The 27230-nt window shown below is 40.9% G+C and overlaps 1 protein-coding gene across 3 annotated transcripts in view; it reads left to right on the top strand.

Moving 5' to 3' along the window:
- Positions 1–7389: 7389 nt before the first annotated feature.
- Positions 7390–27230, top strand: part of GPBP1 (GC-rich promoter binding protein 1) — a 36945-nt gene continuing 17104 nt past the window's right edge. Inside the window, exons 1-4 of one of the 3 annotated variants that reach the window (XM_065663092.1) lie at positions 7390–7477; positions 8257–9307; positions 10077–10141; positions 24330–24449. In XM_065663092.1, the coding sequence (XP_065519164.1) occupies positions 24387–24449 (63 nt within the window). In that variant the 5' untranslated portion in view covers positions 7390–7477; positions 8257–9307; positions 10077–10141; positions 24330–24386. Of the gene's footprint in view, positions 7485–7519; positions 7947–8256; positions 9308–10076; positions 10142–24329; positions 24450–27230 lie in introns of those variants that run through there. The other 2 variants (XM_065663091.1, XM_065663094.1) reach the window with 2 other exon arrangements.

Below are 27230 nucleotides of genomic sequence, written 5' to 3'. Positions count from 1 at the left end.
ATACTTGTGTTTTGAGGGTATTTTGCCTATTTCTTTTGAGCCAAGTTATAATAACTAGGAAGTTTACAGAAAGTATCATCGCCTTTCAAAAAGTTCATGAAGATATGCAAGCATTTACATATGACTCTGCAGATTGTGAAAGCTAAAGCAGAGAAAAGTAAAAAATGAAACGAGACACACAGACACACACACACACACACACCCACACACCCCCTTCCAAACTCGGCCAAAGGCTAATGCAGGATCTCTGGCAGAAGTGAAAATCAAAACAAGACAATGCTATTGCATCATCTTCGCAGATTAAAGTTTGTATTTCAAGGATTTCAAATTTATTTTCCACAAATACCAAGAGTTTCTACTAGCAACATACAAAAATGCCACTATGTGAGAGTATCACTTCTGTTGGGTAGGTGTCTGTATAGAGGGTCATTTCCAGTTCTGAATGGAGAGCCTCTGAAATTTGTTGTGTGATCTGGAAAACAGCGTAACATAGCTCCAGGCAAATAAGATTGAGAAAGTATTTCATTTGCTTTTGACCCTATTCACACCCTTTCATACAATTAATTTCCTTGGGTTGTTTTTTTTTGGTATTTGCTCGTTTTGGTAGGTTTGTTTGAGTTTGTGTGGTGTTTTGTTTTGTTTTGTTTCAAAAGTTTCAGATAACAGAACTCTGCTGCCTGGTTTTGTCCACAAAGGGAAAAAACAGAGAAAAAGGATCACCTGAGAAAGAGATCAGTTTTCCTCTTTAACCCTTTGCATCGAATCTTCTTAGAATACTAGAGCTTTGCTGGGGCATTTCAGCTTGGTTTAAAGATAGAAGAAACCTGCTAGTCAGAAAGCTGGGTTTAGTCTTTATTGAAAATACTTGGAAGTGAATCTTATTTTGGTCATAAATGATGCATTTATTTTTTTTATTTTTTTATCCTCTCAAAGGCCAATTGGAGGTAGGGAAGTGCAACAGCTGAACCCCCTCTATCAACCATAATAGTAGTTCTTTCTGGGGATCATTACAAACAACTCGGAAGATCTTTGCAGCCCATGTTATACCATATTGTGTTTAATGCATGTGACAAAACCTAGGCTTCTAGCAGTCCTAGGAAACAGATGTAAAAAACAGCGTACATTTGTTTGGTTTGATTTTTTAGGGGGGATAGAGTAGGGAAAGATTATTCTATTAATTAGATCAGTTAATATAGCTCGGAAAAAAAAATAACAATTTTTTCTACATGCAATTCCTTCATCACATCTGCCTGTGTGAAGAAACAAGGCATCTCTTGGCCAGTTTGTGAAGTTGAGCCTCTAGTAACTACACATGCTTCTGGAAAGCATGGTAATGTGTACATGGATGGTGAGCAAAACTGGCAGAAAACCTTTACAAAAATGTTTTTCTACACTTTCATTGAATGTGAAAAGTTTCTAGATTAATCTAGACATTAAAAAATTGGAAAAATAAAATGTAAAGTTGGTATCAGTACAGATTTTTTATATATATGTAAATGTTGGGTTTTTTTCTGGTTTTGTTTGTGGTTTTTTGTTTTGGTTTGGTTTTGGATTTTTATTTATTTTTTTTCCATAAGAAAGAAGGATAAACCAAATAGATTTGGGTATGAAATTAACTTGGACTAAAATGAGATTTGCATACTTAAGTGTGTTCAAGATCCTGTCACTGAGCTGGTCCTCTGGTCTCCTTATTTCAAAATTAACGTACTCTAAGTTCAAAAGTTAGTTAGGCTTGTTGTAATGAAAATATACGAATTTCATTTTATAGAGTAGGGTAAAGGCAAGCATCTTATGAAAAAGTAGTAACTTGGCATTGTATCTTCAGTTCATAATTCCTTCAATTTGCTTCTTTTCATCTGAACTCTTCCTCGTCATTAATAGTTATTCATTTGAGTTCTTTGTGAAATTTAGAACAGTGGGTATTTGGTTGCTGTTGTTTCACTTTCCGGGGTGGAACAGGGCAGAAATTAAGTACATTTAGGATTTGCTTGCATATTATTTTATAGGTGGATAGCATGACTTTATCTTCCGACAGAATAAATATCACACAGACAGCATTCATCTGGGACATATTTGAGGAACAGTTGCACCCTTTTAACCTCAATTCATTAACTGGATAACTTACATGAAAGGAATACTTCTTAATGGAGATAAACCATTAAAACTGTTTCAAGTAACCCTTGGTTTAATACTGCCCAAAGTTTCTGAAATCCATTCTTGGAGATTATTTCAGTTACAATACAAGTGAAATGAAGCAGCTGCTCTTTTAAAAGCTTGATTCTTAATAATCTTTCTACGTTCAATTCGTATAAACAAAACAATGGCCTCTGAGTTCTTATCCTGGCTTTTCACTAGTGTCACAAAGATACTGATTCTTTTCGGTAGAGGCAGTCATCACATTTACAGATATAAAATCATCAATTAATTTCAATAATATAGGTCAGATTTTCACTTTTGTGTCATTCAAAATTAGTATCTCCACATGGCTTCAAAATATGAACCGCTACCTACAGCTTTATTGAAGTCTTTGCCCAGAACGTTACTCCTGTCAAAGTGGTAATTTTAATATTAAAGTTCTTCAGAAAAAAAATTACTCAACATTATGTTTTATGCTTTAATCTATTTAGAAGTTGCTGGTTGTATTAAAGTGCATGACACATGGTCATTATCATGAGATGCTCAGAACTCTTGAAAAAATCCGTAACTATAAGCTATACATCCTACAATGCAAATAATAATGGCCAATTGTTTAATACAGTCAAATCCCGTTGTTTTAATTGTGTTGTTAGACCCGCTGTAATCCTGAAGCAATTGGAAAAGTCATCTTACCTTCCTTTCCTGGAAGAGATAACATATATAAACAGACAAGCCAGATACTTTATACTAACATTCATTGTGTTACTGCAAGAGATAATGACTATGCATTTTTGTATAATGCTTCTATTCTTTTAATTTTCCTACTTAAAATGCTTCACATTGTGAACACGCAGCTGAAAGACATGTAAAACTTCGCAATAAGGACTGTTTATTAGAACTGTGTTTGTACTGAAGAACTCTGAGTTTGGGATCGGGCTGTACAAATACTTCTCTGTTGAGAGGAGCATGTATTAGAATTGGGGTTTTATTATTAAGTTAGCATTTTCTTCCTACTTTTTAAATACAGGGCTCACTTTATCAGAAGCTTTCTGGATCAAATCTGTATTAATAAGATTTGAAACCTGTTACATGACAATTTTTATTTTGGCCTTCTGCCTGAATCTTTGGTTCAACTGGTTCAGTTGTCACACTGCGATTTTAGTACAAGGTCAAGTGTTTTGTACATCCTCATGAGTGACACGAAAATGTGTGATAGTAAGTGATTAAGCATGTACCCAGATTTTTTTCTTTAATGTTTGCTTAATTAACAATTTGAGTGTGTAATACACTTGGGTGTCTTATATCCTATTCCTAGAACAACTAGAAGTCATCATATTTCAAGTGCCTGCCAAAATACATTTTTAACTTTCGGTCTTGTACTTCATCCTACCATCCAAGCTTGTACAGTAAATGAGTTAATGTTAAATTCATTACACATTTTTCATACTAAAATGAGTTCTAAAACTTGTATTTAAATATGGATGGTGAGTATCCAATGTGAGGTAAAATGTTGTGGGTTTCATTTCTTATATCTCAGCATTCTCCACACATTTTTGTTTTGTTGTGTTCATTTAATGTTTTCATATGCTGATGTAGACAGTTCCTGAATATGGAATGAACTCTCTCCCTTCTGTTAGCTTTTAGTCCATAGTCTGCTCTGCACCAAACAGAACCTTAAATTACATATAGTATTAAAAATACTAAATTTGGATGAAAGTGCTAAATATGTTTTGCTTCTCTCTTCATCAAACTACACAAACATTCAAAACAAGTAATTTTTAGCTTGCTCTTAAAATATAAACTGTTGTCTAAACTCCAGCTGAGTTACCCTTCGCTTACATCATTGCCATGGTTTAAACCCAACCACACAGCCCACCCACTCACTCCCCCCCTTCTTGCCCTCCCCCTGCCCCTGGAGGGACAGAGAGGAGAATGGAAAAGAATGCAACTCCCATGGGTTGAGATAAGAACAGTTCAGTAACTAAGGTATAACACAAATCACTGCTGCTACCACCAATAATAATAATGATAAAGGAAATAACAAGAGGAAAGAATACAACACCTCAGCACCAGCCGACCGATAGCTCGCCCCACTCCCCCCAGCCGAGCACCGACCAATACCTCCTCCAACCCTGCAGTCCCTGCCCTTCCAGGTAACTCCCCGTTACATCCTGGGCATGACGTGCTGTGGTATGGAATACCTCTTTGGTCAGTTTGGGTCAGGTGTCCTGTCTCTGCTTCCTCCCGGCTTTCCCTCCTCCCTGGCAGGGCATGAGGCTCACAAAGTCTTTGGGCAGACTAAAACATTTGAGCAGTAACTAAAAACATCGGCATTATCAGCCCTGTTCCCAGGCCAATCAATCAAAACACAGCACTGCACCAGCTACTAAGAAGGAGAAAAATGACTGCTACTGCTGAACCCAGGACAATCATGATTCATTGAAAGGACTGCTAAAAACATGTGCAAACATCTGTGGCAAAAATCTTGGCCTATTTTTCCAAGTATGCCTAACAAAAGAGGACTGTTCATATGGATATACCTTCCTCCCAGATACTAACTTCCAGTGTAAATGTCACTGAATCATAGAAAGGTTTGGGTTGGAAGGGACCTTAGAGATTATCCAGTTCCAACCCTGTGCCATGGGCAGGGACACCTTCCACTAGCCCAGATTGCTCAAAGCCCCATCCAACCTGGCCTTGAACACTGCCAGGGATGGGGCAGCCTCAGCTTTTCTGGGCACCCTGTGCCAGGGCCTCAGCACCCTCACAGAGAGGAGTATTTCCTAATGGCTAATCTAAATCTCCCTTCTGTCATCTTACGCAGTTCACCCTTGTCCTGTCACCACACGCCCTTGTAAAACGTTCATTGTAATCTCCTATAGCATTTTTCCAAAACAGACAGGTTCTGCTATGCCTGACTAGCTTCAGAAGCTGTTTCTGTTAAGTATCAACCACTTTAATGCTCTCACCCTCTTCTGTGCTCCATATACTTCAGAACATCCAGGTACAGTTGGGTTCAAAAGAACAAATACGGTTTACAACCAAAAAGTGCTGTAAATACTGTTTTGCAAAATTACTATTCTGACAATCTTCTTACTTCTTCATAACAGACAATGACTATGCTCATGCTAGGTTTTCTTCACCATGGAATGGAATATGTACAGTTTTATCAGTGTAGAGTTCAACTATTCCACACACAATCAAAACAACGTGGTATCTGTAGAAGCACTGTTTTGCTGGTATAAACTTGGTGTGTATAAGAACCAGCTGGTATAGTTAGGCCATGCGCAGCAGGAATCCCTTCACAAACAAAATTCACATGTCAGCAGGCTTGCAAATTAATTCCTTTAAGCAAATGCTTGCATGCTAATAATGTCTTGTTGATTTTGATGGAACTGCTTAAGTGCTTGTGATATGTAAACTAAACTGTGTTACAAGAGGAGAGCTCTTGATTTTAATTCAGTGTGAGGTTTGCCACTGATCTTAATAAGCCAAGGACATCACCTCAGCTATCTACTGGATCAAACTCTTGCTTTTCATTAAGTGGAAATGGCAGTATACCTTCTTTTATGAAACAATTAGAGATATAAATCAAACCTTTTTCCCATTACTACTTTAAAGTAATTACCCCAATGACTATCGCAGCTTTTCCTGTGGTTACTAAAATTGGTTAGTAACCAAGTTAAATTGGTTAGATGTGGTTATTGTCAACAGAAGGAAATAGAAGGATCTTGCATGAAGCAACACAAACTCATTAGGAGGACTGATGTTAAATTGACAATTTACTGCTACTTACTGTGTTTCTCTTTTGATACCCATGGTATGTAATAGATTGCAAAGCCAGAAAATGCTCAGAATACCTGAGCGGTGTGAATTGAAAGGTCATTTCAGATCATTAATACAGCCTTAAGTGTGTGTTGTCAAGGTGGCCTGGAGATGCTTTATTGACTCTTTGTTTTCACGTTGCTTCAGGTTCACCTCTTACCTTGTTTTCCTAGAAACCGTTACCCATCCTATTTTAGCATTATACATGTTGCCTTGGGATTTGAATATGACCTCTTTGTTCAAAGCTTTCTTGGCATTACATACGCCTGAATCACACAGCATAAAGCGTCGTGGAGTCCTGAGATGTTTTTGGTAACTTTTCCTGATTGAACAAATCTGTTCCCTTCTAGCGACTACTTCAGCACACATCTGATACGGGTTATAAATTACTATTTTGAAAGATATTTTAATAATGAAACCTGAGAGCGTGAGCTCTTTTGGTACTGTGATCCTGGTGAATGCATATGGACGGATCAGGCTTGGCTCCTTGGCAAGACTCTGATGGTAACCTACAAGAACACTGCTGCTGTTAGAAATTGGAACTGGGGTTGACTACGCAAGAGTTGAGCTGATGGCAAATGTGACAAACAGCAGCTTCAGAGCTTCTGACAGCTTTTTAAGGATTGAAGTTGTGCATTTTTTACTGTTTTTTAAGTTTTTAGTAATTTTTATAGTAAATGTTGCTTTCTGGTAATTTTATCAATTACAAAAGCGGGTTATTTTGACAGCATGTATATACATATATATATATATGCCTTTAAAATGCGTAAATAAATTTAAAATAAAAAATTTAAAAATCCAGGCTCAAATGCAGGCTCTCGAACCACTCTCCAGTACCCTTTCTAATAATGCTTAAGCACGATTTCATGTATTTAATTTTTCTCCGGACTGCAAAATAACCTGCCTCGCGTTGGAAATGGGATTTAAAAATCGAAACCGCCCCAAACGTGAATTCACTTATTTCCCAGCCGGCAGAAATCCATCACATTTCTTCCAAGAAAAGGCGCGCGCCGGAAGACCGCACGCACGTCCAGCGCTTCTCCCCTCTTACGCTTGTAGACCGAAGCCATTCCTTGTGGCCGGGCGAAGATGCCCGTTTCCTGCCCTTCGATCAAACGGCGCTTACTGACGCTCTCCCTTCCCTCCGGACCCGCTACGCCTGCGAGTCCCGCTTGGCCGGGTCGAGGTTCGGGAGGACGTGGAACCCGCCTCGGGCACAGCGGGACTGGCCCCGACGCCTCTCCTCAACCCGGGTGCCCCGTTTCGGCCGCGCGGCTACACGGTTGATTACGGCGGCGCTGGCGGCGCCGGGGACCCCGGCGGGCGGGGCGCGCTTGGGGGATCCCCAGCCTCCCGCGGAACGTTCGGGATCGTTCCGTGACGTCACGGCCGGGGGCTCCCGGCAGCGGGGCGGCGTCGCGGCCGGCAGGCCCCGCCCCCGGGCCGTGCGGAGGCTCTCGCGAGGGCTGCGCGTGCGGAGCACTGCGGCTCGGAGCGGCGCCATTTTAAGAGCGAGGCGAGCGGTGTGTGTGTGCGAGCGTGGATGGGTGCGCGCGCGCGCGGAGCTCCCGCGCCCGTTTGTGCTCCCCCTCCCCCGGTTCTCGGGGTGCGACCGCCGCCAGGCCCGGGGCACGCCCGGGGGGCTCTGGTGGCGCCGGGCCGAGGCCGGCTGGGCGGGCACTGGCAGTGCAGTGCGGGGTGCCCCGTCCTGTCTCCCGTCCCCTGCCCTGCCGCGCGGCCAGGCGCGCCCCCGGGGCCCCGGTGAGGCAGGACGAGCGCGGGCCGCCGAGCCCAGCTCAGCCGTGCCCCGTGCACGTCGCGGACCCGCAGCGGAGAGGCCGGGGGTAGCGGCGGAGCCGAGGTCTGCCTGCGCATGGAGGAGGCGGGCCCCCTCGGGGCTTCCCCCGGGAGCGCTGGGGCTTCCCCAGCGGCTCCCGCCGCTCCCCGGGCTCGTTCTGTGCTTCTGCTCGGTGTCCCTGGCCCAGGTCAGCGCCTCGCTGTCGGCTGCGTTGTGTGGAGATGTTCATCCTTCCCAATAAAACGAGAGATGCCCTTTCCCCCGCGTCCCCGCCTGTCCTTCCTGTTTTCCTCCCCTTCGCTAGGGAGCTGGAGGCAGCGTTCCCCATAATCATGGTTGTTCCGTTCTCCGGGATGAATGAAGGTTTAACTGAGGCAGCTGTACCCGCGTTCGGCCCCCTGGTTGCATGTGTTTGCTTTGCTAGACCCAGGCGTCTTGTGTGTGTAACACCAGGTTTCAGAAGAAAGAGCTGATTGTTCTGGTTCTTTTTACCGTAGGCAGTTCGGATTACAGCTAGAGTCCTGGAGTTTCGCAGCCTTTTGCTTCAGCTGCTAGGGAGGAAAAGCACTGGAAACCGACCTGCTGCAGTCGTGTCCTGTGAGAGGGGAGGAATACCGAACACTGCCCTGGGATAATTTCTCCAAGTGCTTAGACCTGAAAAGGCTTCTGAAACAATCACCAGGCATCTGGGAAGCGAATTGGAAGTTGAAGTCGTGAGGTTTTTCTTTCTAGCAGTGCTGAGGACTTCACCCATGGACACTGTTGTCCACATGGCATGGATATATACCTAAACGCACTACGTTCTCAGTATTCCAGCTGCCAAAATAAAGTGCTTGCTTTCTTTTAAATACTTTTTTTCTTCTGGGCAGTGTTCTGTCTGAGTCACAGGTATAACCGGTTTTGGTAACTGGTTGCACATTAAATGCAGCCTGAGCCACTGTGTAGACAGTGCTGAGAAGTTTCATGGCAGATATTTTTTTCCCTACCTTACTTTTCAGATTTTCTGACATAGCCTTCTGTCGTTTTGTAATGAGATCTATTTTCTAAATGAAGACTCTAATAGACACTTGTTTATCAATTTTTCTTTTATATTTTATTTAGTATTTTTGTTGAAAAATGTTGTTGCCAATAAGCAATATGGAGGTATCCAGATAGCTCTTGCTTACAAATGCCTGTTATGTGAAGCTAGGAAGTGTTTCACAGTTCAGATGTGAAATCTGGATTTTCAGCTTCACAGGCTGTGATGTAAAAAGTGTATTTATTTCACCTAGAGCTGATGCTTCTTATAGTGATACGTACATGGAATAGACAAGAGAAGAAGCTGCCAGAGGAGAAAACCTTTTTAAAACAGAGTCAGCAAATTTTGAAAGTAGCCTTGCAGAATCTGTAAGCAAGAAGGATGGGTAGCTGATTTCTGTGAGGTCAAATCTATGTCAAACAGCTACGAATGTAGTATCAACGAGAACTGGGGATATTATCTCAAGGAAAACAAACTGGAAAAATATAAACCACGCAGTACTAACACCTTGTGTGGTCCTCTTGTATTAGGTAAGTGGTGTGGTGTTCATAAATAAGTTTACACTTAAATAACATCAGTAGGATGGTTAAACCAGTAACATTTACTGCTTAGAGGTGGTTGGTTTTTTTGAGAATGTTGAAATGAGCTTGCAGAATCTTAAGTTTTACTTGCTGTTTTAAATAATTGACAGAATATTTCTTTAATAATTTGATGAACACAGGTACAGGGAGAAATGTGTGGGTAGGAGTGTGACTTTTCTGGGAGATTGAAAAGTAAGGTACATCAAGACTGAATCTGTAGGTAACAGCCTTCATGTTAATATTGTGATCTCAGCAGTGAGCTATTATGCTTACTGAACAAGTCTGCTGGATGGCTTGCACATCTCAGTCTTTCCATTTGTATTAGACGTTTTTGCACCATGACGGTACTAATGTATGTTTTGTTTCTCCCCTTTTCTATACTCTGTCCCTTATGGAAGCCAGGTATTTTTTACCAAAAATTAGTTTATTGCCTATGCAAACTATTTTTTTAATGTGTTGATACTTTAAGATTAGGTTCAGAGTAATTTCCTACTCTGTAATGGGAGTGAATGAGTCTGGTCTGCAAGTATAATATTACGAAAAACCTCTACCCTTTTGGAAGGATTCAAAATAAAATCTAGTGGTGAAATAACTAATCTCACATGCTGCTTTCAGATGTATTGCTGTTCACTTCCTCCCATAGTGGTTAAATGTTTCTGAAGATAGGTAGAGTTTAAGTGTTGAAATTAATATGTTCACTTTTTTTTTTTCCTTGTAGATTTGTATTCAGCTGAGCTGCTGCCTCAAAGAAAATTAAGATGGACAGAACAACGTAATTCAAAAGTTAGTGTTAATTTCCCTCAAGTTCTTTTCTGCTTACCCCACTTTGGTTATTCATAAAGCTTTAAATACTTTAAGCATTATTAGATAAACTTTATCTAGTGAAAGTGACACATTTACCATAGTTGCCACCTCTTTAAATTTTTTTTCAGAGCTTCTGCAATACTGAAGTATTAGTAGTAGTGAGCTAACATAAACAAAAATGTTCTTCTCAAAGTACAGTGCAGAGGTACTAGGGAAGATGGCATATGTTAAAGCCTTGTAGAAAAAGTAAAGTTTTACCTGCTTATGTTAAGCTGTATCTAAAGATTACTAAATTGTTTCTTCCCCTGTAATTTGTTATTTTGACCACAGATGAAAGACTTCCATATAAGCAAGTTTTACAAATTTTGAGGCTCACTGAAGTATTTCTGTGTGTTGTCTTGTCAGTATCTAAAAGTTGATACAGCTTCAGTATTTTGCTTTCATTGGGTGGCTTTACTGTTATTTAACTTCTATTTCAGTTTTGTTGTTTTGAAAACATGGGAAGTGTGGCATGTGAACAGGAGGTGGTTTCTGTACACTCTTGTGGCTGTGGCTTGTGGCTCTTCTGTATTGAGTTCAGTGTGGCTGGGGATTGACTGAGTGAACTGAGCCACATGTTAAGGAAGGAAATCAACAGAGAAGAATGATCTTCTCATTCCTTTAGCTGGGTTAATCTGTGTTTTGTTTGGAAGCATTTGGTAAATGGAAAGAGTTCAGTAAGTGGCCATTTCTCCTTTTTTTTTGTCTATTGTATAGTCACAAACAATAGTAATACAAGTACTTGCTTCTTAACTCACAAAGTGATGTGTCTAGTTTTTCAAGCTATTGACTTTCAGTGCTGTGAGATATTTCTTCAGGAGAGGCTCTCACTGAAATTAAGGAGCTGCATCCCCCCCTTACTATTTTCGGTGACATCTCTATCTGGACTCTTTCCTTTCTGGATATTGCAAAGGGTTAGCATTTTTTAGCTTCATTAAATTAACTTTGTCTTTACATCTCTGTTTGCTAGTAGGATAATTTTTTTTTCTACTTTTCACCATGTTTGCACCTTGGGAAGTCCAGTTGTTCTTATTGTGTGCCTATTCATTCATGTTCTACAGCTGTGTCCTTATACCCTAAGCAAAATTCATACTTGGGTGAGTCCCTCTGAGGAGATAATGCCTTCATGCTGAGCCATTTTAATTCCTTCTTTAGGTTTTTATTTGTATAGTGATGACAGTTTGTTAAGTGGTTTGCAGACAACTATGAAGATAAGGTCCTTGTCCCCAAGAGCTTATGCTTTAAGCCTTGATGTAAACATAGCTTTTGTACTGGAATAACTGTCAGCAGCTTAACTCTTCTACTGATGAGTTTATTCTGGTAGAATCCTAAAAAGGGTACATTTGTATTGAGAAGTTCTCTTGAATGGTGTAGGCAGCTCTGCTGCCTGAAAAATCTGTTGGTGGAAGCTTTTAAGAGTAAGCAGAGTTTACACTTACAGCAAAGCTTAAGTGGAATTACATGGGTAAAATGATACAGGGAGGTCATGTAGATAGTTGGGTTTGTTAGTACTTCACAAGTTAATGTATTTTAGGCTCCTTTTTTTTTTCTCCATTCTAATAAGATTCTTCTGATTAAAATATGTGGATAAAGCAATGTGACAGTGAGAGTTTTGGGGAAGTAGCTTTTATTTATTTTTTAGTACTAGGAGTAGATAGTCTCTTGCAAGGAGAACTGTTTGCAGACCTTATTATAAATTAACTTGAATGAGATTTAGCATGCTTTTTGTTTGGGTTTTTGTTACTGCGTGTGTTTCAGCAGTGGTATTACACAGAAACTGATAATGTCCTGTGTGGTGCTAACATCTCTTCCACAGTTGCCTCCTTTCCTACTTTACATAAACATAGTCAGGGAAACAGCTGAAACAGAGCTTTTCTGGTTTCTGTGCTCAGGATATGTCAAACCTGCTACTTTTTTCAACTACTTTTTCTTCAGATCCTTGTGAAGACTCCAAAGTGCAGAAGAAGAATTTGTGGTGAATTTGTTACATGATGTATGCTGAACGGGGTGGTGATGTTACTGCACCAATGCTTCATGTTTTTTGGACTTTGAACCTTGTGAGCAGCAAGCAATTAGCCTTTACCTAGCTTTCCTCTAAATGGTGCTGCAGCTGTGTTGGGTTTCAAGCAGAAGGAACCTGGCTGTAGTTTACCTTCAAGTATGAGGTCTCTCTGTGTTACAAAATACATTTCATGTTTAAATTTACATTTTGGTACAGTGCAAGAAGAGAAAAAAGCAACTTGTAGAAGTGATGATTAAGTTATTGAAGCACTCTCATTAATTTTGGCTGTTTCTAAAACACTTTGTAAAAGGTGTTTTGATTGTTGTCATTGTCCTGAACTCGGTGTACATCATTGTGACATTAATATATGATTCACAAGGCGATGTAAACCCTGTTGCTTGTGAACCATATCTGTATACAGAAAGGAGACTACAAGGTAAAGAACAGTGGTTGGGATTTTTAGAACAGTGTCCCCCTAGGTCCATTTGCATTCTAGGTCCTTATGCAAAACAAAGCATGGATCTGTTTATTTGTCTCACATAAGGAGCTTGATCCCTGAGTAGAAATGAAGGTGTTTCTTTGGGTTTTGCTAAGGCACTGTAAAGCTAAGTTTTAGGGCTGTGGCTGCCCTGGAGAATGTGTTTGCTTTAAATGTGTTTGCCCTGGTTCTCATACTTCGTTTTAAAAGATGAGGCAAGAGGGTAAATTAAAAAAAAAAACCAAAACACAAAAAATGGTGGATATTTTATTTATTTTTCCTTATTTTCCAGTGCTAGAATACTCGTCAGAACAGTTCTGTATTGGATGGTGAGGACAGCGAGACTAAAATTGGAGATTTTACTTGCTCTGCAGTAGCAGTGTTGAAAAAGAAGAGTCTTCGCTGAATTGTCAAGAACTGTTTAGTATTTGTTGAATCAGAGGGAGAGAAGACCTTAAAGGTTCAGCTCCCTTTCCTTTTATTGGAGGTGCGAGTCTGACAATAAATTTCAGAGAATCAAGGAACTTGAGAGAGTTACCATAGCCAAACTTAACTTTGTATGTAAATTATGTGTCTGTAAACAGTCTTCTGCACTGAAATGTGGTGAATGTGGCATGCACACTTTCCCTTCAAAGTGTTAAAAGGTTAGTTGTAAAGATTTAAGCTTATTCTGTTGTTGTGGCTATACATTTACATAGAAAAGGGAGGAAATAGATAATCATCAGTTGAAGTTGTTGTCATGCTTTTGCAATGATACATGATCAGTGGAAATGCTTCCATTTTTGCGAACTTAGTAAAGCTTGTGTTAGGTTTTGAATATTAATACCTGTTTTATTAACACGAAAATTTTGGATAGCAGAAAAACTTGGATTTAGCTTATTTTGCTTTGTTCAGACTAATAAATCTCAGAGTAAGGAAGATCTCTAATCTGTGTCTTTAAAAGGGTAACAAAAATTGAGATTTACAGGGTTTAAACAAAAGTACTGTTTAAAGCTTGCATTTAACAACTTCGAATTAGTGCTGCTCTTAACTATGGGTAACAGGGAAGGATCTGTTATCACAACTTTTTTTTTTTTTTTTCTTTTTTCTTTTTAAGTGATTTGTGGCAAAAAGAAAAATTTTTGATGGACTGGATTATTTTAAAGGCCTGTTAAGTTTGAGAAAAGCCCTCAACATTTCTGTTTATGAAGAAGAGAGTCTGTGAAATCCAATGGTTTTAATTCTGATGACTTGCAGCCTCCTTTTATAGAATCATAGAATGGTTTGGGTTAGAAAGGACCTTAAAATCATCTAGTTCCAACCTCCTGCCATAGGCAGGAATGCCTCACACTAAACCACGTTGCCCAAGGCTCTGTCCAGCCTGGCCTTGAACACTGCCAGGGATGGAGCATTTACCATTTCTTTGGGCAACCTGTTCTGGTGCCTCACCACCCTCATAGTAAATAACTTCCTTATATCTAGCCTGAACTTCCCCTGTTTAAGTTTAAAACCATTACCACTTGTCCTGTCACTACAATCCCTGATGAAGAGTCTGTCCCCAGCGTCCTTGTAGGCCCCCCTTCTGATGTTGGAAGGCGGCTCTGGGGTCTCCACACAACCTTTACCCCATTTATAAATATTACACTAAAACTTATGTGACAAGGAGAGGGTAGGTTGTCAAACAAGTGCGTAGCTGGAGTCAAGGTTCCCATGAATATTTTGTGGTGTGCTACACTTACGACAGTAATAATATGTGAGGCATTAGGTAAAAGATTGTGGGTATGTGCCACTTAGATACGCACACATGCTAATCTTAGACTTTCCTGAAAATATGAATGTGCATATATCCATGTGCTTTTAACATCCTGTTCGTGGGTTTCTCTATGCAAATTGATAGACTGAATTTCTAAACTGGTCTTCAGGGAGCATCAAGAAATTTGAATCTGTATCTTACTTCTAACTTCGGGAATTTGCGGCTTGAAACTTTTTTCCCCTGTTAATAATTATGCAATTTCACTTTTAAGCTTCAAGTGTTCCTAGCTGTTGCATATTGCCTTTTATTTTAATCACTTTCTGACAACCTCTTAATTACCCAGAAGCACATAAACTACTTCCTGAAAAATAATGTAGGCTATTGGGAGAGTGTGAGAAGTACAGAAGCTGAAAATGTGGAACTTACTTTTCCTTGTCTTTAGCTTCTGGTGAGATGGGTTCAGCTGTTCTTGTTCCTCTCCCTCTTCCCCCAGTTTTAGCATTTTTTTTTCTCCCCTCTATAAACTTTTGGTCAGCTCCACTTAAATTTGTTACGTTTCTTAATTTGTTAAATTCATAAGATGGCCAAAAGCAGACAAATTAATACAAAGTAAATTAAGTTTTTAGATTGTAGGTGTTTTGTCTATTTTGCTGTTATACTGACCAGCTTTTTTCTTACTGTAGTGATGCCACCATTTTTATCTGTTTCTTCATGATAGGACATTATGAAAAAGCAAAATTGTTTTTATTATTCTGGTACTTAAGACAAATAGTACTACCAAAGGTATCTTGCTAACAGTAATGAAACCTGTCTTCAATTTTTAAGGCATCTTTCTAGGCTAGGGAAGTACTTTAATGTTGTACACTTGAAGAAACCTCTCTGAAGTTGGATCTCTTCAGTACCAGTGGGACTGTCTTTCCTCTGGCAGCTAAATACTGGTTAGACAAGTGAAGCAACATACCCTTAAAATTGGATGGGGATGATCTCTGATCTCATGTCCTTGTCATCCTAAAGTTCTGCTGTTCTTTTTTCTCCACCCTCAGTGGAGAAAGGATCAGGTTAGGGAGCACTTAAATAAGGTATACATAAATCTGTGGGCTTGACAGGATGCTTCCGTGAGTGCAAAGGGAGCCAGGTGGTGTCATTGCAAGGCTATTCCATATGATCTTTGAGAGGTCTTATGGTCACCCCACTGTGAGAGGTATTAGAAGGCAGCAGATGTCAATCCTATCATCAGGAAGGGGAAGAAGGAAGATCCAGGGAACTACAGGCCGATCAGCCTCACTTCAGTTCATGGGAAGGTGGTACAGCAACTTACCCTGGAAACACACAAACACATGAAGTACAAGAAGGTGAGTGGAAGGGAAAATCATGCTAAACGAAGCTGGTAGTCCTCTACAATGAGGTGACTAGTTTGGGAGAGCAATGGATGGTGGTTGTCTTGACTTCAGTAAGGCTTTTGACAACATTGTCTTGCATGACATTCTCATGGAAAAGTTGACAAAGTATGTGTAGAAAAGTGAATGATGAGGTTTAGCAAAAACTGTCTTAATGGCTAGGCCCAGTTGTGCAGGGTTGTGATCAGTGCCACAAAAGTCATTTGGAGGAAGCCATTATTGTATCCTGGGCTGCAATACTAGAGGCTGAACTATGTAAAATCTTCATAAGTCCTGAACAATGTGCAGAATTTACCCTCAGCAAGTTTGCAAATGATACAAAGTGGGGAGGAGTGGCTGATATGCTTGATGTTTGTGCTGCCATAAAGAGGAACCTGGAAAGGCTTGAGAACTGGACAGAGGATCATCACGAAGCTCGGCAAAGGGAAAATGTGAAAGTCTACCTCTTGGTATTAGTAGTGGCATATGAAAGCACATGCTGGGGGCTGACTAGCTGCTAAGCAGCTCTTCAGAGAAGGACCTGGCAGTCCAGTTGGACAGCAAGCCAACTGTGAGCCAGCAGTGCATCTTCATAATAAATATGCCTATGATCTCCCTGGTCTACATTAGGAAGACTCTTGCCAGCAGGTCGAGGGGAGTTAATCTTTCTCCTCTCCTCAGCCCTGCTGAGCCCACATTTGGAGTCCTGTCTCCCATTATAGGTTCCTGGTACAGGAAATATGTGGACTTAATGCGGTGAGTTCTGCGAAGGACCACAAAGATGATTTAAGGGACTAGAGCATCTTTCCTATGGGGAGAAGCTGATACTCTATGTGATCCTTAGAGGAAGTGTGAGTTGGTCCTCAGTCTTTTAGAACATTCTTTGGACATTTATTTTTTTCAGAAGATAGTTTCCATATTTTAAATTAGTAGTCCATTAAACCAGTTTTTCTCATGTAAGGTTATGTGAAGGTGAAAATGGTGAGGGAGACTGTCTTTGTTAATGCTGTTGATGGGGGACTACAAACACTTGGGACAGGAGCAGACAGTATGCCCTCAGAAGGATGTTACAAGTGCCATGGTTTAGCCTGAGATGGTATCTAAGTGCCATGCAGCTGCTTGCTCATTTCCCCCCTTAGTGAGATGGGGAGAAGAGTCAGAAAAAATGTAAACCCCCAGGGGTTGAGATAACAGTTTAATAATGAAATAAAAGTAAAATAATAATAGAAAATGGAGAGAGAGGGGAAGGAATAAACCCTGCTCCCACCCTAAAAAACAAAACCCACAAGTGGTGCACAGTACAGCTACTCGCCAACCCCTGAGAAGTGTCTAGCTTGTCCCAGAGCAGTGACCTGGCCCTCCCGGACAGCTCCCCCCAGTTTATATACTGAGCATGATGTTCCATGGTATGGAATATCCCTTTGGGTAGTTGGGCTCAGCTCTCCTGGCTGTGATCTCTCCAGGCTTCATGTGTCCCTCCTCGCTGGGAGAACACGAGAGACTGAAAAGTGCTCACCAGAGTTAGCACATTTGAGCAACTTTTGAGCAAGCTTTTTGTGAGCAGCCACTAAAATATCAGTGTACATCAACATTATTCTGAGACGAGAACCAAAACACAGCACTGCACCAGACAAAACAAACACAAGGTAATGCTGCCGTGTTACAGTGTCATAAAAAATTTGAAAATTCTGTCTGTCATAAATTGAAGAGTTGAATTGTTGAGACATTCCTGCTATAATCTGCAGTGGGTACAGACATGTGAAAAGATAGGTTACACGTTTTTACACTTAGTTCTTATGAGTAGCAGAATTGTTACAGAATTTATAGTTAGATACATTAAAAATGTGATAATGCGTTTGCTCTTGTTGGAACTACCTAAACTTAAGTAAAATAGTCTTCCAATATCACAACACTTAAATGTGAATGCATATTACCTTGTATGCCATAGTCCTTTCAGGATTCTGTACTTTAATAATAAGGCTAATTTTTTCTTATTTGAGCTGTTACAGAAAGCAAAACATGGAACTAATACTCAGAATGCTTTGATTATATCTGCTTGCTCTGTTCTTTGCGCTTGCAATATCCCAGAAGGTATTTTGTCCCCCTGTCTGTGGGCTCTCATGTCCACCTTTGTAGCCAGTGGAGAGATACTCGAGATGTGTTTTCATGGGAGTCACTTTCCCAGCTCTAAGAATATTTTGCAGTTCCAGAGATGCTGTATTTTCATATTGCATAAGTAGACAAGTAGAGAGAGGGTTTCTGTTGCTGGAAAGATTTGATGAATGGAAGCGAAGCTAGAATAATTCTGGATAAAGGGTCGAGCGTCTTTATAAAGGAGTAGAAATGATCACTTTATTTTTTTTTTTGTGTAACCAGTTTATTCTAGTGCTCAGTAGCCTTTGCTTTCTTTTCCTACATTTAAGGCTAGGTTGAAGACATTTGTAAAGGAAATGACTGTTGTTCCATTGTGTTAGCAGAAGTAGTGCAGGAAATACGATTTTCTAGTATATGAAGGAAGTCAGGTTAGATTATAAGTGTTTGAGCTGGAGACTTTTGAAGTTTATTTTAAGGCTTTGTCAGGTGTAATTGTTTCCAGCATTTTACATATGCCTGGCATGGGGTAGAAAAAAAAAGTGTAAGTCTGTCTCCTTGCCATACTCTTTTGCTCCATAACTTTTGGCGGCACAACTGCTTCCTGGCTTAGCACTGCAGCAAAGTTGAGTTAATAAATACACCCTATTCTGTCTGTAGTAACTCTACAGTTACTCTGTAATGAGTCTGCATTGTGACTGCACTGTATTACTGTATTCCTATTTTTGGTGTGCTGGACTAACAGATGGTAGGGTTCCGTGCCATGCTTAGCTCGTAATGCTCTCACACTTAACTACCTGTTAGAAGCTGCTGCCATGTATTGCCAGTCTGCCTGTCTTTCAGCAGTGAAGGAGGGTGAAATCTGTAACTGCTGGTAGTGGTGGCAGAAGTCCCTTGTTTAGGTCAGACAGTGTAAGAATGAGAGCTACCTTGTAAATAGAGGCGGGAGAAGAGTTTGGTGTTTTTTTTTTTCTTAATTGGTTTTCCTGGAAGAAATTACAGAAATTTTATTAAAATGAGAAAAAAAAAATACTGCTTACCTTTCTAGAATTGTGCAGCCTTGTTTCGGTGATAGGCAACCTGATAGTTAGCTTTTATAACACTTCTATTAAATAATGGTGGGTCTATTTTGAGGTTTTGCTGTTAGGGAATGATGACTTAAACATTCAGTGTTAAATTTTGGGCCTGCTCTTTTGTTACCAAGAGAGTTTCTGAAAGCGATGGAATCGTGTTTGGATCTGTGGTGTTTATCTTAATAAGCTTACTTCTGATAATATTATTAATGCAGGGAGTACATAGCTGGTTTATCAGTGTTAATGAACAGCAGTTGATCGTTTGTGTGGTGTGTACCTAAGAGAAGATTTGCTAGAAGACAAATGGGTTCTTCACATCTGTTATAATTAAAGCAGTTCATTGTAAATGCTTGTGTGAGTGCATACTGACTGCAATTCCATTAAAATACTTCAAATGTTTTTGTTTTTAATTTAGAAGTAGTTCTAGGTTTCTGAAAGGCAGAAATGTTCTTCCAAAGTAAATTGCTGATCAGTGTAACCTCTTTGCCTTAGTGGGTCCTCAGTCTCTGTAAAGGCAGCTCTTGTTTGATCTAGCTCTTGTCAAGCTAGAAGGATGTATCAGTAAATTCCTAGAGAAGTATCTCCAGTATTTTTATTGATAACTTCAGTTATGAAATAGAATGGTTGCTTATTAAATTTGTAGATAGTGCAAATCTGCATAGAGGTTGCAAGTGCTTTGATGGACACACAATGCAGAAAGTCTCTAACTGCTGAGGACAGCTTAGGTAATGGACCTAAATAGCAGGAAAAAAGGCAAGGTAGAAGGAACTTCCTAGTGGGGTGACTTGTTACAGAATAATGTGGTAGTTGCAGTTGTTGGTCTAACTTAGGTTGGAAAGCAGGCAAGGAAAGAACAAACTGGTATTTGGCAACGGAGCTGATAATGAAGTGTTCAAGCATAGTAAATCCTGCCTGTGGCAGTGGAGCAGTCTTGCTGGCATCCTGTTCTCACTTTCTGTGATCTGTTTTCAATTTACCAAAAATATCTTCCAGAGAATGAAGAGTATCTTAGAGCTGTCAATCATCAAAACAGAGCTCATGCTTGTAATGAAAATGTTTTTATATTAACATACATTCTAGGACAAACTGGTTGGCAACATGAGAAAGCTAGCATCTGTAAGCATTTGTATGAAGCCTGGTAAAACATGGAACTGGCAACTTAAAGCTGGGTAGGCTATGTACTCTAAGATAAGAGTTAAAAAAAAAAGAGGCTATTATTTGTCCTTTCCTGAGCTGCTTTTTGTTTTCCAACTTAATTGTGGCTAGGGTGTTTCTCCCTATTAGTAAGGTTGAATAGTGAAAATAGTTGATTTTCCCATGTCTAATTGATAGACTAATAATATGTACAATCAGATGAGAGAAAGTGGGTTTTTTTGCTTCTGTGGTATGGAGATCAGTATCCTCAATGGTTGTTTTTTTGCTAGTCTTTAACTGTAAACCTGTGAAATTGGTCAGATTTCTTAAAATACATCTGTGCTTTTATTACCACTGCTCTTTTATCATATTCAGTTGGAAGAATTAGGCCTAAAAGACTTTTTGTTTTATGCCCTTAATAAAATTTACAGATACTCTGCTACTGACTTTATGCTCTGAGTATTGTGCAGTTTTTGCCTAGGCAAAAACTGTCTTTACCACTTCATTACATGGCATTGTAGGAAAGGGATTGACTCACCTGATAGAGCAGCACCATCAAAAACTTTTTCTAGAGATTTTTAGCTGAAGAACTGAGAACACGACAAAGACTCGACTCTGCTTCTAGAATAATTTTTTGCAGGAAGAAATATACACTCAGTATCAGTGAGCTGTGGACAAAGCTCAGTTGAAAACAGCTTTCCAGTCCTCAGATGCTTGGTGATCACCAAATCTTGCCTGAGCCCATGATTTGTAAGGAAAAGGTAAAAGGTAGGAGTGTTAATGAGTAAGAGTAAGCTCTCTTCATGGCAGTTGGATATATAGTGGGACCTGATGGAATCCATCCGTGGGTCCTGAAGGAGCTGGCAGATGAAGTTGCTAAGCCACTGGCCATCGTATTTGAAAAATCATGGCAGTCAGGTGAAGTTCCCGATGACTGGAAAAAGGGAAATATAACCCCCATTTTCAAGAAGGGGAAAATGGAAGACCCGGGGAATTACAGACCAGTCAGTCTCACCTCTGTGCCTGGTAAAATCTTGGAGCACATTCTCCTGGACAACAGGCTAAGGCACATGGAAAACAACAAGGTGCTTGGTGACAGCCAGCATGGCTTCACTAAGGGGAAATCCTGCCTGACCAATTTGGTGGCCTTCTATGATGGGGCTACAGAATTGATGGATAAGGGTAAAGCAGTTGACGTCATCTACCTGGACTTGTGCAAAGCGTTTGACACTGTCTCACACGACATCCTTCTCTCTAAATTGGAGAGACATCAATTTGATGGATGGACCACTCGGTGGATAAAGAACTGGCTGGATGGCTGCACACAAAGAGTTGTGGTCAATGGCTCGATGTCCGGCTGGAGACCGGTAATGAGTGGTGTCCCTCAGGGATCGGTGTTGGGACTGGTCTTGTTTAACATCTTCATCGCTGACATGGACAGTGGGATTGAGTGCGCCCTCAGCAAGTTTGCCGATGACACCAAGCTGTGTGGTCCGGTTGATATGCTGGAGGGAAGGGATGTCATCCAGAGGGACCTTGACACGCTTGTGAGGTGGGCTGATGCCAGCCTTATGAAGTTCAACCCTGACAAGTGCAAGGTCCTACACCTGGGTCAGAGCAATCCCAGGCACAGCTACAGACTGGGCAAAGAAGAGATTCAGAGTGGCCCTGCAGAGAAGGACTTGGGGGTGTTGGTCGATGAGAAAATGAACATGAGCTGGCTTCAGTGTGCGCTCGCAGCCCAGAAAGCCAACGGTATCCTGGGCTGCATCAAAAGGAGCGTGACCAACAGGTCAAAGGAGGTGATCCTGCCCCTCTGCTCTGCTCTTGTGAGACCTCACCTGGAGCATTGTGTGCAGTTCTGGTGTCCTCAACATAAAAAGGACATGGAACTGCTGGAACAAGTCCAGAGGAGGGCCACGAGGATGATCAGGGGACTGGAGCACCTCCCGTATGAAGACAGGCTGAGGAAGTTGGGGCTGTTGAGCCTGGAGAAGAGAAGGCTGCATGGAGACCTCACAGCAGCCTTCCAGTACCTGAAGGGGGCCTATAGGGATGCTGGGGAGGGACTCTTTATCAGGGACTGTAGTGACAGGACAAGGGGTAATGGGTTAAAACTTAAACAGGGGAAGTTTAGATTAGATATAAGGAGGAAATTCTTTCCTGTGAGGGTGGTGAGACACTGGAATGGGTTGCCCAGGGAGGTTGTGAATGCTCCATCCCTGGCGGTGTTCAAGGCCAGGTTGGATGAGGCCTTGTGTGGGATGGTTTAGTGAGAGGTGTCCCTGTCCATGGCAGGGGGGTTGGAACTAGATGATCTTGAGGTCCTTCCCAACCCTAACTATTCTATGATTCTATGATTCTAAGCTTGAATAGTTTTCTAAAAACAGTAATGACTGTTATTACTAGTGGATATATTTGGAAGCTTGACTAGTTTTCTAAAACCAGTAAGTTGAGTTTATTAAGAAATCACATTGTTGGTGCCTTTTTTGTCTTGTACCTAATAGCCGATTCACCAATAACTTGGTGAATTTATATGCTTTGTTTTGTTCTTATTTGGTATAAACCCAATCTCTCCCCTTGTTTTTCAGATTGTAAATGCTTTGGAATGAAGATTTTGTTCTTGTTATGCTTATGTTCCAGTGTTAATACTTGTCTTGATCCTTTCTAAAGATTTCATGATTCTCCTGCTTGGATAGGAGAACTGTATTTGCGGGAAGGAGAAAAAAATTATGAGCTGCATTCTGCTCACATTTAATTTGCTGTTTCTTAATGTAGCATCTCTTGTGTTCATTCATCTGTAAATGAATGAACACTTCCATTTCTGCTTATGTACTACTGTTGAAGATGAAAGTGAATTGGGCTCCTGTTAGGCATTTTTTTGTGTTCGTTCTGTGACTGTAGAACTTGATTTGTGTTTTAGTAGTCTGACAACAGTTGCATTGTTCAGAAAATTTCTCTTGAAATTTTTGTTGAGGTTAATTTAGAAGAGAGTGTTGGATGATTTCAGAAGAGTAATTTGAAATGTTATTTGGGTGAGATATCTTTACACTTGTGTCTGTTTTGTACGTCTCACCTTACAGTTTAACTCTGGTATTGGAGATACCTAAAAACCTATGTATGAGCTCACAGCATAAAAAAGAACCAGCAGCTCAACTAACTGCAGTTTAATGCTTACAAATCTGTTAGACTTCTGTTTAGAACCTGGAACATTCTCATCTGTCACTGAAAATCTGCATTAGCCTGGTTCAGGCCAGAATACAACAATAATTATGAATTATCAAGTTCAGTTTACACAGCTCATACTAATATATTACAGCAGCCTTAAAGTGAACTGTTAGTTCTCAACAGATATGTGCTCTGTTGAGCAGAGATGTGGAATATGTGTTTATTTGGGTTTCCCTATGAAATGCATGTGGGTGTTCATTATGTTTTTATTGGCTGTTTTTCAAGTAGTATGTATATCATACTTAAAATATTTTTGCATCATTGGCAATATTTCAATGTCCAGCAGGCAGTGTTTCATCCATTTCTTTCTGTGCTATAGCTCAGCTTCAGGTAATACAGTTCATATTATCTTGCATTCTCTTGCTTATTGAGAGATGTTTTCCCACCAGTGGGAAAAGCGTGGGGTAGAAAAAATACACTTGTTTTAATCTTAAGCCATTCCTTTCTTTTGCTCATTTTCAAACTAGAGAATTTTATTGGATTTGACAGTGTTTTTGGACACATAGAGTCTGTTTCTGTTGATTCCAGAGATAATACGGGATTTGTGGTGGCCCTGAGCATCAGTTTTTTTCATAAGGAAACTTAATATAGCCTTCAAGACTAGCTTTCAGGGGCTAATTAAATCAGCTTCTTCTAGTAAACTAATTAAATACCTCCTGAAATCCATTCTAGATAGTACCAGAAAGTATTTCAACAAGGTAGTTTTGCCACAGATTTCTAAATCAGACCTTACACAAGATGCTTCATTTCATTTATAAGAGGAAATAAAGGATTAAATGTTACAGTTGTATTTTCATGATACCTATGATATATTTCATTAGTGTGACACTTTGGTAATAAAAGCACAGTTGTGATGCTATAAATGAGATGGGGATACTTAGATTCTAAACCAGATCTGTGTGAGAAAATCATAACAGAAAGCAGAAGGGAAATAATAATTGAAACATCACAAGTGTAATCCTTTTGTAACATAAGCATCTGAAGAGTATTTATTTCTTGTTTTTCCAACTACAGGAACTTGCCATGAGGTGTTGAAGCCTTGTTTCATTGATTTGGAGAGACTGGACCTAAATGGCGCAGCATGACTTTGCTCCAGCCTGGCTTAATTTTCCTACTCCACCATCATCAACAAAGGTATGTTATTCGTTGCTCTTTTCAAGAGGCACTCTCATTATTAGAGAGGTCTAAATGTCATAACCTTAATAACAGTAAAAAATGCAAATTTCCTTGTGAATAGGGTGATAACAGATACTACTTGGCAAGTCTTGTTGGGATTTAAGTAGTTGTGCTGTGATTGTAAAGCTCATACTCAGCAGAGTTTTTTGCTTGAGCAGGTGAATGGAGTTCATGGAAAGAAGCGTGTGTCTGGCCATATTATCAGAGCTGTTACTGAATTAAGATTGCCTTCATTAGGACTTTAAAATGAATTAGTTTGTGCTAGAAGTACCAAGGCAGAGACATGTGCTTTTGATGTTCTTGCTTCTGATTTTGCTCTGTGTCCTATAAGTTTTACAGACATGTTATTCTGTCATTCAGGTGACTAAAAAACAGCTTTTGAAATAGACCATGACCTTCTGAAATGGCTTCTCATTTGCTGGTGGGATGCTTCTTACTACAGGTGCAGTGTAGTGCTTAAAACTAGTTGTGCATCTTTACTCTGGTTGTTTCATCTAGACTACTGTTACTTTATACAATGGGACAGTTAGTTTGGAAACAGGAAATAGCAACCTCTGAATCTTTAGGATTTGTAAATATTCTAGGATGTCATCAGTATGTCTTATCTCATAAATGTTTAATTTTTTCTGGCCTGTCCTAATCTTTCTGATTTTGTGTGAATGCACAAGGAGAAGGCAGCACAGAATGTTCAAACTTCTGTCATCTGTTTCCCTGTTTGTAGACCTTTTTTCATTGTAATCTTTTTGAATCCAATATCCATACCTGCAGCTGTGAAGGTGGCGTTACCTTACTTTAATGTATTTATAGAATCATAGAATCACGGAATAGTTAGGGGGTTGGAAAGGACCTCAAGATCATCTAGTTCCAACCCCCCTTCCATGGACAGGGACACCTCTCACTAAACCATCCCACACAAGGCTTCATCCAACCTGGCCTTGAACACCGCCAGGGATGGAGCACTCGCAACCTCCCTGGGCAACCCATTCCAGTGTCTCACCACCCTAACAGGAAAGAATTTCCTCCTTATATCCAATTTAAACTTCCCCTGTTTAAGTTTTAACCCATTACCCCTTGTCCTGTCACTACAGTCCCTGACAAAGAGTCCCTCCCCAGCATCCCTATAGGCCCCCTTCAGGTACTGGAAGGCTGCTATTAGGTCTCCATGCAGCCTTCTCTTCTCCAGGACTGAACAGCCCCAACTTCCTCAGCCTGTCTTCATACGGGAGGTGCTCCAGTCCCCTGATCATCCTCGTGGCCCTCCTCTGGACTTGTTCCAGCAGTTCCATGTCCTTTTTATGTTGAGGACACCAGAACTGCACACAATGCTCCAGGTGAGGTCTCACAAGAGCAGAGTAGAGGAGCAGGATCACCTCCTTCGACCTGTTGGTCACGCTCCTTTTGATGCAGCCCAGGATACCGTTGGCTTTCTGGGCTGCGAGCGCACACTGCTGGCTCATGTTCATTTTCTCATCGACCAGCACCCCCAAGTCTTTCTCTGCAGGGCCGCTCTGAATCTCTTCTTTGCCCAGTCTGTAGCTGTGCCTGGGATTGCTCTGACCCAGGTGTAGGACCTTGCACTTGTCGTGGTTGAACTTCATAAGGTTGGCATCAGCCCACCTTACAAGCGTTTCAGGGTCCCTCTGGATGGCATTCCTTCCCTCCAGCATATCAACCGGACCACACAGCTTGGTGTCGTCGGCAAACTTGCTGAGGGTGCACTCAATCCCACTGTCCATGTCAGCGACGAAGATGTTAAACAAGACCGGTCCCAACACTGATCCCTGAGGGACACCACTCGTTACCGGTCTCCAGCCGGACATCGAGCCATTGACCACAACTTTTTGTGTGCAGCCATCCAGCCAGTTCTTTATCCACCGAGTGGTCCATCCATCAAATTGATATCTCTCCAATTTAGAGATTAGGATGTTGTGTGGGACGGTGTCAAACGCTTTGTACAAGTCCAGGTAGATGATGTCAACTGCTTTACCCTTATCCATCAATTCTGTAGCCCCATCATAGAAGGCCACCAAATTGGTCAGGCAGGATTTCCCCTTAGTGAAGCCATGCTGGCTGTCACCAAGCACCTTGTTGTTTTCCATGTGCCTTAGCATGTTGTCCAGGAGAATGTGCTCCAAGATTTTACCAGGCACAGAGGTGAGACTGACTGGTCTGTAATTCCCCGGGTCTTCCATTTTCCCCTTCTTGAAAATGGGGGTTATATTTCCCTTTTTCCAGTCGTCGGGAACTTCACCTGACTGCCATGATTTTTCAAATACGATGGCCAGTGGCTTAGCAACTTCATTCGCCAGCTCCTTCAGGACCCACGGATGGATTCCATCAGGTCCCACGGACTTGTGTGCGTTCAGATTTTGAAGATGGTCTCGAACCAGATCCTCTCCTGCAGTGGGCCCAAGGTCTTCATTCTCACAGCCCCTGCATCTGCTTTCTAAGAACTGGGTGGTGCAGTCAGAGCCTTTGCCAGTGAAGACCGACAAGTTTCTTTCTGTCTTTCATGTCCATGGGAAAAGTTCAGCCTTTGTAAATTTACAGAAACAGGCTTGTGCTGTTGTTAATTGCACAGTTAGCTGTGTTACTTCAGTTAGCTATCAGTATTAGTTATGGTCCCATTGGTTTGCGTACATGTGTCTACACACACATGCATATGTTCGTGCATTTTCTTTAGTCAGGTCATTGAATGTCGTTATTCATATTGCTCTACTTATGTTTCTTCTACACTGA

The sequence above is a fragment of the Lathamus discolor genome, chromosome Z (assembly GCF_037157495.1).
Source record: "Lathamus discolor isolate bLatDis1 chromosome Z, bLatDis1.hap1, whole genome shotgun sequence".
In the NCBI taxonomy this organism is placed as follows: domain Eukaryota; kingdom Metazoa; phylum Chordata; class Aves; order Psittaciformes; family Psittacidae; genus Lathamus; species Lathamus discolor.
Note: the sequence above shows the minus strand (reverse complement) of the source record. Positions and strands in the feature narration are given on the sequence as shown.